This window comes from Castanea sativa, chromosome 8 (assembly GCF_040712315.1).
Source record: "Castanea sativa cultivar Marrone di Chiusa Pesio chromosome 8, ASM4071231v1".
NCBI classification, from domain to species: Eukaryota; Viridiplantae; Streptophyta; class Magnoliopsida; order Fagales; family Fagaceae; genus Castanea; species Castanea sativa.
In genome coordinates, this window is record NC_134020.1 from 49,512,142 (window position 1) to 49,529,483 (window position 17,342).

General features: G+C 35.8%; 1 protein-coding gene across 1 annotated transcript; it reads left to right on the forward strand.

The window, feature by feature from the left end:
- The first annotated feature begins 1,132 nt into the window (after positions 1-1,132).
- On the forward strand, positions 1,133-8,038 carry LOC142607209 (L-ascorbate oxidase-like). Its single transcript, XM_075778636.1, has 5 exons — positions 1,133-1,734; positions 1,950-2,042; positions 2,157-2,369; positions 3,099-3,296; positions 6,813-8,038. The coding sequence occupies exons 1-5, from the start codon at positions 1,435-1,437 to the stop codon at positions 7,773-7,775; spliced, it is 1,767 nt and encodes a 588-aa protein (XP_075634751.1). The 5' UTR covers positions 1,133-1,434; the 3' UTR covers positions 7,776-8,038.
- The last annotated feature ends 9,304 nt before the right edge of the window (positions 8,039-17,342 follow it).

A 17,342-nucleotide genomic window follows, 5' to 3' on the forward strand; every position in this document is an offset into this window, starting at 1 on the left:
GGAAATATAATTATATGAGAAAAATATTTCATAAAATAGATTTTAAGCTTTATCCTAATGTTACAACGCACAACCTCTTTATCCTAATCTTACAACTCACAATCAAAATTATGAATATGTTTAGTTATTCCATTATAACACATTTGTTCCTACTAATAAAGATTATCATTCTTGTTATAATCCACATTAGTGTACCAAACATGCCCTAACAAAATTTATACCAAGTATCACTTTTTAACTCAAAATTTTGAATAGATTTTTGCTTTTTCCCAACATTTTTATCTGTCAGTGCCAAATTTAGGCTATAAAGGAGAGGGCATTAAGAGGAGAGAGGAAATTTGGCACTTTTTCTTTTGCCCATAATAACAATAAACAATGGAATTGAATTGATAGTTATGATAACCTGAGATGGTGGATCTAAACTTTGAACATCTCCATCGTAAACATTAGAAAGTGTCAATTAGCATATATCAATAAAATAAATAATTTTTTTAACTTTTATTATAATTAATATATTTATAGTTTTTATTGTATAATTTTATTGTAATTGTTCTTCTCTCAAAATAAAGTATATATATTTTTCTTAAATTTTGACATTATTTGTTTATTTATGCAATTAATATGTCATATTTGAAATTTATAGAATAATATATTTATCAGTAAAAATAAATAAATTTTCCTTTTAACTATTTTTTTTGTTTAACTCATATAATATGTTTGAAAATTATTTAAATTTTACTTGATACTTTTTTAATCAAGGTTACTAAAATTTACAAATGTATTCCCTTTTTACTAAATTAAAACATAAAATGGGAAAACTGTCAACTCCTATATATAGTTCAAGAGTAAATAGTGTATTCCATGGAAAATGAATAACTGTCAAGAGGAATTTTACAATTCAACTAGAATCATTTTTCATAAAGAATTTTTTTTTTAAATATACATATATATATATATATATATATATATATATATCTCATTTTCATATATTTAATAATAACCTTAAAATAAGTTGAAAAACTATTTTATTTAACTTAGTGTAAAATTGAATTGTTTTCTAGAAAACTTTAAACAGAAAACAATTTTCCGTTGCGCTCTACTAAATAAAGGAAGTCAATAATAATTTTCATCTGGCCCATTTTTTCTTCAAAACCTGGAAAAAATAGTCTGCATGGTCCTTTCTCTCCTTTCTACCCCAAATTCGGCACTGTAAGATTATTAGTCTTATGTTGATTCCTATATATATGCATATAGATATCGAACCAATACTGCAATCTTCCTTGTCCAAAACAAACCTCTACCTTTCAAAACTACAAAGAGTTTCATGACCCACACAACCTTCCACTAGCCATAGCTTGACTTTGCTTGTTTTTAAAATATATTACCCTTCTTCTTCAATCACTAAATTCATTTTTAGCTCCCCTCTAGCTGAAAATGGGTACAACTTGTGGTTCAAAGATTGACCCACTTTATAGATATGTGAGGGCTCTTGTTATTTGTTTCATTTTGTTACCTTGTATACAGTTATCTTTGGGAGCCAAAACCAGGCACTTCAAATGGGAAGTGGAGTATAAGTATTGGTCTCCCGATTGCATAGAGAATATCGTGATGGCAATCAATGGCCAATTTCCCGGCCCAACGATCCGGGCAAAAGTTGGAGATACCATTAGTGTAGAACTCACTAACAAACTCTCCACTGAAGGAGTTGTAATTCACTGGCATGGAATCAGACAGGTTTTGCTCTCACTTTCTTCACAATTTTACATATACAATAAATTTCATAGTTTTTTCACGATATATGAGCTAGCACGGTTGTAATTAAAGCAGTATCACTTTCGCTCATTTTTATTATACATCAATCATAAGGTACAAACTTTGTTAAAAGCATGAATTACGGGATTAAGGCTATAGTTATTTATTTATCTGAATGTATTAATTCTTGTTTTCAGATTGGAACACCTTGGGCAGATGGAACTGCTTCCATTTCACAGTGTGCTATCAACCCTGGAGAGACCTATAATTATAGGTTTAAAGTTGATAAGGTAAAAACGTATTCTAGTTCTGTTTTTTTTTTTTTTTTTACTTTTTTTTCCTCTCTTGGATTGGAAATAAAGTATGATGGTCAATTTATTTATAAAATATATTGGTGCATGCAGCCAGGAACATACTTTTACCATGGGCACTTGGGCATGCAGAGATCAGCAGGGTTGTATGGGTCTCTGATAGTGGACTTGGCAGAAGGAGAGAAAGAGCCATTCTATTATGATGGTGAGCTCAATCTATTGTTGAGTGACTGGTGGCACAAAAATACTCATGACCAAGAGATTGGCCTCTTCACCAACCCATTTCGTTGGGTTGGTGAATCCCAGGTAAAATTTGTTTATGATCTGTTATGGCTGATTTTTTTTTTTTTTTTCTAAAAATTTCATACAAGTCTCTTTTTTTACGAAAAATGTTACCACAATGCTTACATTTGACCAGCAACTATTTTGATATTCTATTTTTAGTGAATATCGGTTTTGTACGTACAAGATTTCATAAAACACCACCAAGAATGATAACTCATTTTCTCTCCCTAGTTAAGATGCATTTAATGATGATCTGTTAAATAATATTTTTATATATTTTAAAAAAATCAAATTATAAACATATATCTAAAAAAGATGTACAGTATCATAATGAATTTGATCATAGGTAAGCTAATGAATTTTTTTTTTTTTTAATACTAGATAGAATTTCTACTCTAGCCTAATCTAAGTGTATATGTGTGTGAAGCTCCCTCCTTAATTTAATACATGTACCATTCAATTAATTATACATTAATTGCCTTTTATCAGTTGATTTAATTGTGCATTGATTGTATTTTATTATATTGTTAATGAAAATGAGTTAAATTTGAGAAAATTTATCATGCATCAAATACATTTAATATAGCCCCATTAAAGTCACAGAAGATCATTAATGTATATTTAAAAATAAAAAATAAAAAGAGAAGATCATTAATGTATAGGTTTAGGATTCTTTTATCTGACTTATAGAATATAAATAACTTTTATTATGTATTATTTTCCTTTTTATTGAATGCATTTCCCATGCAGAGCTTGCTGATCAATGGAAGGGGACAGTACAATTGTTCCTTGGCAGCAAAGTTCAGTAGCAATACATCCATTAGCCAGTGCAAATTAAGAGGAACTGAACAATGTGCACCCAAGATTCTACATGTGCTACCAAATAAGACTTACAGGCTAAGACTTGCCAGTGCCACTTCACTAGCTTCACTCAGCTTGGCCATTGGGGTAATAATTTTGAAGTGCTACTATATCTTGCGTTTTTGCGCCTGCATTTATTTTTTTATGCGCTAAAATAGTTAAACTACAGAATATTATTATTCAATTCGCTTTCACATTCATATATATATTTATATGGTAGAGACCAGAAACCTTTTAATCTGGTTGACAGATGAGAACATATTAAAACATAGTATTATGTCATACCACACTTGTTATACATTTCATTGTCGCCACTGACAAAGGGTGAGACAAGCTGTCAAAAGTGGCTTAAATAGTCATTAGCATGACCCTTAATATATAAAGGTTCAAATTGGGTTATACATAATAATCAAAGCATTAATTTCAACAAAAAAAAAATCATCAAAGCATTTAAGTAATAATTTAGTAAAAAAAGTATGGTAATCAAAAGATAATTATAATATAGAGAAGTAAAATATGCAATAATAATACTAATTAAAGATACACCCCAACTCGCAGCCTGTTTATATGTCAATTTTTAATTAGATTTTAACACTTTTACATGAGTTTACCTCTTGTATTCGAAAAAAACTAAAATCCAATCTAAAGTTAACAGATAAACAGAATATAGATTTGGGTGAGTCATGTGTCCTACTATTACCAAAGTAAACAAATTAAGTTCAAAAAAAATGGTGAAACTGGAGTAAAAATCAAATCTTATATTTGATTCTTTTTTAGTGGAAGTGTAATAATAGTAATGCTAGGGACCCTTGCAAATGTTTTTTTACATCAAATAGTTGTGTCCAAAGTACTATTGGTGACTTGGTGTAATCATCAGCGGTGGTGGAAGTACTACAAAAAAAAGGTTCTATACCCACGTTTTTAAGCATGGTATTTGTGGCAGAATACATGTGCAGTACAGCCATTTTAGCCGATGACATGCTAGCTTGTTGGGTTTGTAGAAGTGACACACATTGTGTGTCTAATCATTTTCGCAGTGTGCTAATGGACCAGATGCTCATTTGTCATTTCCTTTGCATTGCCATTGATGGGTCACAACTCACAAACCACTGATAGCTTCCCCTGAGTCCCAAAAATAAATTTAAAAAAAAAAAAAAAAACAAACAAACAAAGAATATTAATAAATGAAATGACAAGGTGACAACCAAGTCATGTTGCATCTGCACCACCAAACCCACTGATAGCTTCCCCCGAGTCCCAAAAATAAATTTAAAAAAAAAAAAAAACAAACAAACAAAGAATATTAATAAATGAAATGACAAGGTGACAACCAAGTCATGTTGCATCTGCACCACCAAACCCACTCCACTAGTTAAAATAGGTCAAAAGGAGAAAGGAACACTGGAAAAATTAGGGTTTGCTTCTAATACCAAAAGTCACGCCTAGGCTCTTCTATTTCTATTATAATCAATCGGTTTAGGTTATGTTTTTCATTGACTTACAAAAATTAGCTTTTTCTATTATTTAATTTATTTTTGTTACTATTCATAAGTTTCATTATACTTTTTGATACTATTTATGAGTTTTACTATACTATAGTATACTTTGTAGTGATAAAATTTGTTGCCAACTTTTATTTAGTCTTGTCCAGTTGTCATCTGCACTAAAATCTTTGACTTTGTCATTGAGAAACCCATGTAGGATGGGGACCTAATTAGGTTCTACAAAATTCATATGAACACCATCTGGTATTTTATGTAAACAACCCACAAAACAAAAACATTTTCATTAAGCCATGCCTATCTTTTAAGATTTCTGAAAGCATAATTTGTTTTCCAATCATTTAGGTGTCAAAATAACACCTGTGGTTTACATAATAGATTTCTTTTTTGTATGAAATTACATATCTGTCTTAAACTATTAATTTTAATACCTAAAGCCTTAATTTTTAACACCATCATTTATTTCCATATTATGATAAATTAATTATTAATTATCTAAAAAGTTTAAAATATATATGAATTTAATGATCACTTATTCATAATTTTTATGTGTTTTTTTTCCATTCCTTTCTATTTTTATTTTGGTGAACCCATGGGTTGTTTAAAGGGATTAGGAATGTGGAGTGGGTGGGGGCAAATAATCGTGGAGTAGGTGTCGAAATTTGGCTTATACTACTTTGGCATGTCTGAAAATTTGAATGCTTTTGAGTCCTATACAACTCTGAGTCTGAAAATGTGTGCTACCTCGATCTGTAGCAAAAAGAAAAAGAAAAAGAAAATGCATGTGGTTGCTTAAAGCTCGTACCAGGAATATTTTAGTGCATGCCTGCTTTGCATCATCACTAGGAGGTGGTATGTTGTGTACCCGGCATATATGCCGGGTACACAATATCATTTTCGCATCACTAGATGCTTTCCCATGAAGCAATATAAAATGCACAAAGAATAGGATTGGGAATAGTCGGGGTGCAAAATGAGTAGGGTATGGATGTGGTTTGGCGGGTCACAAATGACCATAAGGTGCTTAATAATTAATATCCATCTATCTATGTATATACTCATTTAACTAACTATTGTTGTTAAGTGATTTGTAAATCTTACTCAATTGACACATTTTGATATTTCCAACCGAGACATTGAGTATCCAAACATCCTCTTGGCCAACCTTAAAAAAAATAATAAATAAATAAATAAACCTCTTATTAATATCAATAAACCAACCAACCTTCAAAGTTTCCCCTTAAAACTTACAAAAATAATCAAAATACCTTTAAAACTTCTAAAATAATCAAAATTAATATCCCGAAGCCTACAGAATATATAATCAACAACTTCCCAAAATCTCTAAAATATCCTTGAAACCTTCACAATAATCAGAAGATACCCTCAATCTTCTAACTACCTGAAATACCTCCAAAATATGCCTTGGAATATATATTATGTAGAGAATCCAATCTTTAATAATTTAGGGAATATTATGTAATCAATTGGAGAAATTATGATATGTTTCTAAGAAACGAATTAATACCCACTTGATAGATGAATGACTTGTAATTGCTCTCATATATATATATATATAGTATTTGGATTTAGGCAATGAAGGTATTGTTCGAATACATATCTTAGGTCTATATCTAACATGTATTAAGTTTAGATGGACTGTATAAAGAATTATATTGATGTGTTTAATTGTGACTAATAATTTTTTAGATGAAAGGGCAGACATAGCTAACACATCCCCCATTCAAGATAGCCTGCCGCCCTAATAGTTTAAAATCGAGCGTATATTTTTATTAGTTTTGGGAGAGACTTAGCTAAACTATTGGTTAGATCAGCAAAGATAAAAAGACAAGGACAACCATTTTTATAATTACTTTCATAACAGTTGACGTAACAAATTATGATTTAAATAACACTATTTTCATATAAAATCACCCCTTATTATCATTTTTATCATAAAAACAATTCTCTCTACTTCCTAGACTTAGACACAATATTATTGTATGTATATTTCTGGCTTTTCAATCTCTTTAGTGTTAAACTGTAACTTTCTCAGCTCTAACAAAAAAACTTACACATGTTTGTTCATTGTTGCATGTAGAATCACAAAATGTTGGTGGTGGAAGCCGACGGGAACTACGTCCAACCATTTGAGGTTGATGACTTAGACATATACTCCGGCGAGAGCTACTCAGTCCTATTAACCACCAACCAAGACCCTTCAAATAACTACTGGCTTTCTATAGGTGTAAGAGGAAGGCTTCCTCAAACCCCTCAAGGCCTCACCATCCTAAACTACCACCCAAATTCAGCCTCAAAGCTTCCTATTTCTGCACCTCCAGTCACTCCTGTGTGGAATGATTATAACCACAGCAAAGCCTTCACCAACAAAATTCTTGCTCTCATGGGGACCCCAAAGCCTCCTATAAACCATGACCGTAGGATCATCCTCCTCAACACTCAAAACAAAATCGATGGATATACTAAGTGGGCACTAAACAATGTGTCCTTAGTATTACCACCTACACCCTACTTGGGCTCCATAAAATATGGTCTTAAAAATGCTTTCGACCAAAAGAACCCACCAGAGAACTTTGATAGCATTAATTATGATGTGACGAAACCACCAGTGAATCCTAATTCAACTTATGGAAATGGGGTTTACATGCTAGGTTTCAATACTACAGTGGACGTGATACTTCAAAATGCCAATGCACTGAGTGCCAATGTTAGTGAAATACACCCTTGGCACTTGCATGGTCATGATTTTTGGGTGTTGGGGTATGGTGATGGGAAATTCTCTGCAGACAAGGATGAGAAGAAACTGAACTTGAAGAATCCACCGTTGAGGAACTCTGCAATCATTTTCCCATATGGATGGACGGCTTTAAGGTTTGTGGCTGATAATCCAGGAGTATGGGCCTTCCATTGCCACATTGAACCTCATTTGCATATGGGTATGGGTGTGATCTTTGCCGAAGGTGTTGATCGTTTGAGTACGATACCTAATGAGGGTCTTACCTGTGGTCTCACTGGAAAGATGTTCTCGGGCCAGAAGAACTGAGAGTAATACCTTCCTTTTAGTCCACCGCAGTTTTGTAACTGTGCAATTTTTTTAGGCAATGCAACTTAGAGTTTATTAGAAGTTAGAACAACTTGTCAAGAATAATGTAATTCAGTTTCATTGCTATTTATGCAATGCAACTTAGAGTTTATTAAAAGTTCGAACAACTTGTCAAAAATAATGTAACTCAGTAACATTGCTAAGAACTTGTGTTCAAATCTCTCTTCCTTCACTAATTGTAAGGAAAAATATGATTTCCTAGAGAGACAATCTTAATGAATAGAGAAAATGAAAATTGAAGGCAATGTGTTCTAAAAATAATTAGAGGAATAGAGGCCAATTAGGTTTGGTTTATCTTTTGTCAATCAATAAGATTTAAAAATGTGCAGAGATTTCTAAGAAAGAATTTTTCAAAGAGTTTTTAAGTTGTTCCTAATAACATAAATTAATAAATAAATTACAATTAATAATTTATATAATCATATTTCTCTAAAATTGTATTTTCCATAAAATTAGAAAGCAAGTTGAGATATTACCCCACTTCAAAATCATCTCATAATAATATAACAAAATTACCATTAATGTTTTGAGTTTAAGGTAGCGAAGTTGAGGCATGGATCAAGTCACTCTCTTAAAACAATACAATTTTGCGTGCTATTCCCGAGATATATACAACAAACTTAACCACCAAACTATATATTCTAACAAGTACACCACTTGTAAGATAAGAAACTCTAAAATATAATACTTTCTTAATCCAGAAATATAATATAGAGGAAGATATATTTTTCGCTTTTTCCAAGAGAGGAGAGAAAATTTGATTGAGCAAAGTATTTAGACAAATTTTTCAATCACATTGAAGTGTGAGATGAAACAATTAGAAGCACTCATTATGATCGAACATATAGGCCTTATATATATAGACTAGTAGATCCATCCATTTAACATCATGTTTTAAGTGGAAATTACTATAATTTATTTTTCCTTTTACTAGCTATGACTAATCAATTTAATGGTAAATTTTTCTCAATGTAGATGCTCATTTTTAGAAGCCTAGCAGGAGGAAAAGCCCAAAGACGTGGGCAGAAGAAAAGTTGGATAGAAAATGTCATTAAGCCCAAGCGGCAGGAATAATGGATCATGGGTCTATAAAGCAAGAAAATGGGCCCTGAAGAAGTGAGTGGGCCTAAAAAGATCCGGAAGAAAGAAATAACAAACCCATGGGCTGTATGGATATAGAAAAGCAAGAATGTGTCATGGCTGTCACGGCAGGCCCGAAAAAATATAAGTAAAGAAAGTAAGGGGCAATGGAGAATCCATGAGCCCCAATGAGGAAGTAAGAAGCACTTGGGCCAAGGAAGCTCAAGGAGTTAGCAAAAGCCCATGGGAAGCATAGAATTGGAAAAGGGCCAAGGATGCCCCCAAGAAAGTAAACGAGCCAAGGATGCCCAAAGGAAAGTAGGTGGGACGAAGGAACCCACAAGTAGTAAAGGGCCCAAAGAGTTTATTGGGCCTTCAGAAAAAGAATAAATAGAAAAGCCCAGGAGAGGCCTAGCAGACTTGGGTTAAACAAACCTCACGGCAGGCATAATAGTGGGATGCGGTAGGAAACAAATAACAAGGGCTAGGAGCATAAGAACAGCCCACAAACGGGCAAGGCCCAGCTCCTAAGAGAAGCAAACCATAAATGCAAAGTCAGGTAAAGTAGCCCACGCCATAAGAAGTCAAAAGTGAACGGCAGACGGGGCAGATTGACTTTCAGACTGCGACAGACACATGAGCAGCGGGCAGAACTTGGATGAGCATGGAGGTAAAGCATGCGCAAGACCCAAGCATCACCAGCCTGTACCCAACCAATACAGGAAACGATGAGGTCATGGGTCAGAAGTAAGAGGGTATGGTTTGGCGGTGGGGATGGGGAAAGACCCATTTTTGTGCTTCCTGCTCAAGCTCTTTTGGAGGCAATGTCCTGTTGAGATGACATACCATCCAAAAGAGGCAAAACTGAGTTGGAACCACTAGGTGCATGCCATGAGGGATGGAGAGAAAGGGAGTATTTACACCGTGGCAGGTAAGAGTGTCACGGCAAGCAAGCAAACAAAAGAGACTTTTTTTTCTGGTGAGGTAGGGAGGCGCGGCTAGTGCAGGCTGGGCGACTGACCAGTCAATGATGGTCGGCAAGGACACCCACACCAGACAAAAAAAGGTTAAGGGCCAAAATGGTAAAAACCTGCCACGGCTGGCCCTATATAAGGGACCTTTGCTGTGCACGGCAGGGGGATGCAACCTCTGGGTTATAATCGTGAGAATCATAAGAACGGTGAGAGTAAGAAAACCAGAAAAAAAGAGAAAAGAAAAGAAAAATGAAAGAAAGGAGAGTAAAAACGAAAAGATAGTAAGGATAAAAAAAGCAAAGAGAAGAAGCAAAACAAAAGAGAAAGAACTAAGTGGCAAGCATGCACCGAATGGGTCAATCTCCCTCTCCCTCTTCAACCCATGCTCTCTGATAACAGGAAAGGACTTTACAAAACACAAGCCATTTAGTCCCGCTCCTTCAAAGCAGCTAATTTCTCCTTGCATAAGAGATTAGTCACATTGAAGAGGTGGTTCCCCTTTTTGACTTAGACTTGGCAGTAACTTAACGCGGCAGGCTAATATTTACTTCCTTTAATAAGTTTGCTGTTGTTCATTTAATACCTATCATTTTATTGTTGTTTTGTAAAACGGGTACCCCTTATCAAAGCCCATTGTTTATTTTATCTGAATCCCAAAGGAATTTCTATCACTGTCATTATTATATATGTCAACTGTAGTTAATATAACAGTTCTGCCTGCCATGGACGTGTAGTAAAAACTTGATCAACAGGGGAATTATTTGTGCGCAAGCCGGACCAAGAAGGTTTGCTCTTGGACTAGTCCCAACTCCCTGATCCAAAACTCCTTGGGCCTAGTGTCGCAGCAGGCGGCCCAACCCAACACTTGCAAAAAAGGCCCACACACTCCAAAAAAATTTAATAGTAAATTGTCATGGAAAACTATTGTAATACACCAACGGTAAGCCAATAATTATATAGTTAATAGCTCTTTATAACGTATATGAATACCATTTGCTAATAGCTCTTTGAAACTGTCTAAAAAAATATATAGTTAATAGCTAGTTACAAATAACATATATGAATAGCATTTGTTATAATACATTGCATTATCTGACATTAAAAAATTGATCAATAATTATAATACATTTTGTAAAAATAGTCCAACAATCCCCCACTTATTTTTATAAAATTATAATTAAGTACGTATAAGACCTTTTTGGGTTAAGATAGAATACCATGCATAATGAGAGTGCCAATAGCTTGAACTCTCATTTAGCATTTTAACAATATATATTGTTCCAAAGTCAATAGTGAACAATGTCTTGAACTATGACTTTTCATCATATACATAATATTTCAATACTCTATCACCAATTTTCAAGCCAGCACATTCCAGCCTTGTGCTTGATCCCAATTTTTATGAGCAATTTAAAGAATTAGTCTTATTCTCATAAGATGCAATCTCACTTCCATGCTCACTTAGATGTGCTTATCAAGGATGCTCTCGTAACTCTAACATCCCACTCATATAGGAGCTATAGACCACATTAAGAGTTTTTAATAGAAAACTCATCCAATATAACGCTACGAGATACATGCATTTACACCATAAGGAGAGACAAGAGTAGTTATACTCAAAAATAAATTTACCAGATGCTATCTAAACTACTCCATAGTTAGTTCTTTCCTTTGAACCTAGTTCTTAGGACCTCCAGTCCCTACATAGGGTATCCTCGTAGACGGTTTATTTGTCTCATCCCTCTCGATGGTTATTTAGACCTTTGAACTAAAGCTTTTTTTTTTTTCTTCTCATACACAACTTGTCCAAAGGTCTAGATTATGGTAGTATTAATAATTCCTAAAAATTTATAATTTTGTACCAACATTTTTTTTTATTGGCTCACTTTGGTGGATTCAACAAGGATCTTTCATACCTCAAACTCAAAAAATTGACAGTAATTTATCTCTCATGATATGGAATTACTTTGAAGCATCAACAAGGTAAAATCTATCAACTTGTTCTCTAATTTTATAGTAAATAAAAGTTTAATGAAATATCATTATATTGATTAATTATTATCATTATTATTCTATAAATTATGAATTGTAATTTATAGATTTATTTATGTTGTTAGGAACTGTAAGGACACAAATTGCACCAGAATCCAATAATATGAAGGGAACCGGCCCAATGAGCCCAAAACAATAAGATGTATAGAGAGTAGACTTCAAATCTAGGTTTATGAATATTGGAAGGCGTAAATACTAGGCTAGATTGTTGCACTCATGCCTCACAACACTCCACTTTTCTCTTGACAAAGGCCAAGGATCATTTGTATTACAGTTTAGTCTCTCCAGCTTTTTTTCTTTCCCCCCTCCTTTTCTGCTCTTCCTTCCCTTTTATATCATCTCCCTTTCATCTTCATCTTCCACGTGTAGATCAAAGTCCTCCTTTGGATACTTGTCCCATCAACTTTTCCTTTTAAGTCTTTAGCAGTAGAGGGAAGACTGAATTACCACGTTCAACCATAACTTACCCATTAATGCGGCCAGAGAAGTAGTTGCGAATGCGGTGATGGCAGCTTTATCCTAGATATTTTACATCCTTCCTTCTCATCTCTTACCTCACATCTTTACGCTCAGGATTTTCAAGGAAAACACTCTTGTACTGCTAGATCACCCCTTCCCACCTCAGCTACAGATAGCCGAGAATACTTTCATCCTCGGCTATAGGTGGCCGAGAACATTTCCATCCTCGAACATACTACTTTTAAATGTCTCGGCCAACTTTGACTTCTTCCTCCTCCCACCTTGTCTCATAGACAGGCGTTCCTCATCCTTGAGTTTAATTAACACTTTCGGGCTGGACTTTTAGCTTTACGAGTACCCTTGGGCCAGCCCTACTTAAATTATGGGCCCATTGACCCTATAATAGCCCCTCGGGATCCTTATTTCTACTTTCCTGGGAGGAATGAGGATCTCGAAACAGATTCCAATTAAGCCCTATTTGTCATGTTCTTTTATTGCTATGATGATGTTTCTGCACTTCTCATGGCACGCTTTTGGCGTATCGATATGCTAGGCATATCCTAATTAATATTTTTGGCGGCTGCTTGTTCTCCACGTTCGACCATGCGATACCCATCCAACGGTTGAGGCTTGCACAAGGACACAAGCAGGAAACTTCCCGCTTTTATAACCTCATTGATATAAATATCATCAATTCAACCCTTCCTATCCATTGCTGAGTTCATACAACGACTTTACTTATCCTTGCACTCCACACGCGTCCGCACGTTACCCGAGAATCAGGCCGAGGTGACTCCATCACTCAAAAGTAAGTTCTCTCAAAAAAAAAATTTGTTATCTTTCTTTTCCACTTCCATTACTTTGCATTTCTCTATTCTCAGCCACCTTTGCTTCCTTAACCCTTACACCCTTTCTGCACCCAACTCTTAAAAAATGGGTAGATTTGCATCTTTAGTGGACAGTGCTGAGAAAATAGAATAGTTTAAGGTAACTTATAGAATTCCCCAAAACGTGTCTGTCACATACTGTAAGGAAGGAGAATGGCACGCCAAGAGAAAAACCGAAGAGGTAGTGATCCCCATGATAGCTTTCATAGAAGGAGGGATGAAAATCCCTATGGGGTCGGTTACTAGGGACTATTTGAGAGCGGTTAGGTTAGCTCCTACACAATGCGCCCCTAATATGTTTAGGATTTTAGGTTCTGTAGATGCCCTAAATGAAAAGATAGGCTTAGGACTCACCCACCACAATGTAAATTGGGTTTATAACCTTCACCACCTAACAGGACAAGGATATTACTTGAAATCTAGGTGGCCAGAAGTTAGGTTAATCCAGTGCCTCCCTCACTCCACTAAGGGTTTGAATAAAGATTTCTTGATAATATCCGGGGATTGGCATAACGGTATCCCCTGCCTGACAAAGGAGGGGACACTAGGTGAATTCTCAGAATCCCAATTGAAATGGTATTTTGTAATGCTAAGTTTTTTTTTTTTTTTTTATAACCTTGTTCCTCTTTGCAACAATTTTGCAGACCCACACGCCACTGCTCGTCACGATCACCTTGTTGACTTTGCACGCCTAAACAAAATTTTAAAGGCTGAGGTGTTTGTGCACTCAGATTATCAACTCCGAGAAGCCCACCTGATCCTCGGCTACAATCCGATTTCACAGCTTTTCAAGCGCCGAAGTGTGTAATCAAGGCAAAGGATCCTCGGCTACATCGGATTAGTGTTGCGGTTGAAGGTTTTCTTTTGCCTAAGGGTAGCCCCATTCCATAAGACACCATCACCACTCAACCACCACAGCTCATACCAGAAGGTGTTCCTCTCACTGCCCCTCCGACACAACCTGCAGTAGGTGAAGGATCCTCCTCGAGTCTTATTATAAAGGAAGAAGAAGAAGAAATCATTGAAGTATCAGACTCTGAAGACGAGTTTGAAGTTTTTAACCGCCCCTCTACTCCTAAAGATCAAAGTGCCAGCCTTGACAAATCTCCCTCGACCCCACAAGATACTCTCCAACAACCAGATATTATGGGCATTCAACGCAAACCAAAACAAAACCTTAAAGATGTGTTGGAGGCTCAAGTAGGGACTCAAGAGCTCCCTAAGGTACCCCAGACGAAATCCAAAGATAAGGGTGCCGAGAAAGGTCTTCAACCCAAGCTCCCTCTTCCTCCACCAACCCAATCCCAACACGCTGATCAAACCGACCATAAAAGGAAGAGGGATCACCAAAAAGGGAAGGAGGTAATGGAGGGAGGAAAAGTGGCTCTTCCCAAGGACTTAGAGCCCGAGAAAGGAGGGAAGCAACTTCGTATCATGCAAACAAGATCGGACAAACGGACTGAATCCCAAACAGTTGTACATGCCCCCATTTGGGCTCCCCCAATGACTATGGACGACCACGTAATTATTGCTGATGCCTCCATCAGGACTTCTGATGAGGGAACTGCTGCGTGTATAGCAGACGCTTTGGAGCAAGCTCTACTACTTCCCGAGGACATGGGTGAGCTCAGAAGAATGAGGGATCAGAATGTCTTCATGACGTTGAAGAAAGAACTTGTTATGGTAAGGGTTTCAGCTAAATGTTACATTTACTTATTTTTATTTTTACCTGTCATTTACTTCAAGAAATTTCAACTATATACTATGATTTGCTGTCTTCTTCATGTAGGTTGTTCAGTCCACTCATAGGGCAGAAGAGATCGCTGCTAATACATACAAATCCTTTAGATCTACAGAGTTGAAGCTCGACAACGCCTAGAGAATCCTCGAACTGAAGGAAAAAAAGTTGTAAGAGGTCATTGCAAGCTTGAATAAAGTCGTAAGTGAAAAATCTGGCTTGAAGGCTTCTTTAAAAACCACTACAAAGCAGGCCAAGGATCAAAGATTGCAGCTCAGGCAGGCAGATGAGAACTTTGCTGCGGCAAAGAAGCAGGATTTAAAAGAATCCGAGAAGGCAAAGGAAGAGACCCTCAAAGCCAAAGAAGAAGCTGTTGCCAAAGCAAAAGAGGAGGCTGAAAAGGCAATAAACAAGGCGGAGCAAGATGGCTATGAAGTGGGGGTGGCTGAAACCAATGAAAACTTTAAAGCTCAAGTGCCGGGGGTATGTAGGGATTATTGCCTTGAAGTGTGGAAGGAAGCATTATCCCAGGCTGGGGTTAACACTTCTTCGCCTCTTTGGAAGGCAGAAAATGTTTATATTCCTCCAGCCATCAGGGTCAAGACTCCCCTTAAAGCCGATGATGGTACTGGTCTCCCCGAAGCAGAGAAAAAGGCGAGTGATGCCGCCGAAGATCCCACTTCCATTGAACCCCAATTTTCAAGGCAAGCTAGTTCGACAGAAGCGGCAACACAAGAAATTACACAGCCTCCTGTTGAGCCCAAAGAACTCCCCCAAGCCAAAAAGACCAATGAAACGCTGGAGATCGTTTTAGCGACTGTGCCCATAACGGTAGAGGGAGGCCCCAAAGGCAAAGGAACTACTGCTGAATCCTCGGCCCAGATTACACTTCCTATTGCTCCTTCAGACCCATTGAAGACCAAACCTAAGCCATGATTACTTTCTTTCTTCTAAATTTCCTTTCTATTTGCTTTTGGCTGATTTAATTCAACGATTTGCTTGTGAATGTATTTATAACGACTTTTACTAATGAAAAGAGAAAATTATTTATTCCACAAGCTTGAACTGCATTTACTACCAACATATCATTCTACTTAACATTTATGTATCATAATAGAACACTAGTCTATTTTTTCATGCTAATTAATCAAAAGATAGAAATATGCATAAGTCATTCAAGGTTATCACACTCGCAAATGCTTTTAAGTGATGCTCACGATTTTCCGTTTACCTCTGATTTAAGAGTTTTCAAATTTAATAAACAAACGAACCTATTCATGATCCAACCAGAATGTACCCCCAATCTAATCAAGCCTCAATGTGTAACAAACAAAAGAATAGAGAGCACTGAGTTCCCCAAATATAAATGATGTAAGGAACAAGAACAACTTAACCTCTACAATCCGTACATGACAAAGGGTTAGTTTCAACAAGGTATGTGGTTTAAGGATATAGGCACAACCAAGTTTTACCTTAACACTGAAGCCGATATGTCTATTTCTCAGAATTAGCTGATCCAAAGACCAGGTGCAACTAAAATTTTGTTTAACGTCAGTAAAAGGATATCAATTTCTACAAGGTATGTGGTCCGAGGAACCAAACATGACCATGCTTCTGTTTGATACTTAGAGGAATGAATTGAAATGTTAATTTTCTCAAAATAGATTATCCGAGGACCAAACGTAACTAAGGTTCTGTTTAACATTAATATAAGGATATCAATTTCCACAAGGTATGTGGCCCGAGGAACCAAACATAACCATGCTTCTGTTTGATACTAAGAGAAATGAACTGAAATGTTAATTTTTCCAAAGTAGATGATCCGAGAACCAGACGTAACTAAGGTTCTGTTTAATATTAATATAAGGATATCAATTTCCACATGGTATGTGGTTCGAGGAACCAAACATGACCATGCTTCTGTCTGATACTTAGAGAAATGAACTGAAATGTTAATTTTCCCAAAGTAGATTATCCGAGAACTAGACGTAACTAAGGTTCTATTTAACATTAATATAAGGATATCAATTTTCACAAGGTATGTGGTCCTTGGAACCAAACATGACCATGCTTCTATTCGATACTTAAAGAAATGAACTGAAGTATTAATTTTCCCAAAGTAGATGATCTGAGGACCAGACGTAACTAAAGTTCTGTTTAACATTAATATAAGGATATCAATTTCCACAAGGTATGTGGTCCGAGGAACCAAACATGACCATGCTTCTGTTTGATACTTAGAGAGGAAAAAAAAAAAAAACATAATAATCAGTGTAAAGCAAGAATATTAGAACAAAAGTGGCAGAAATGCCTTACA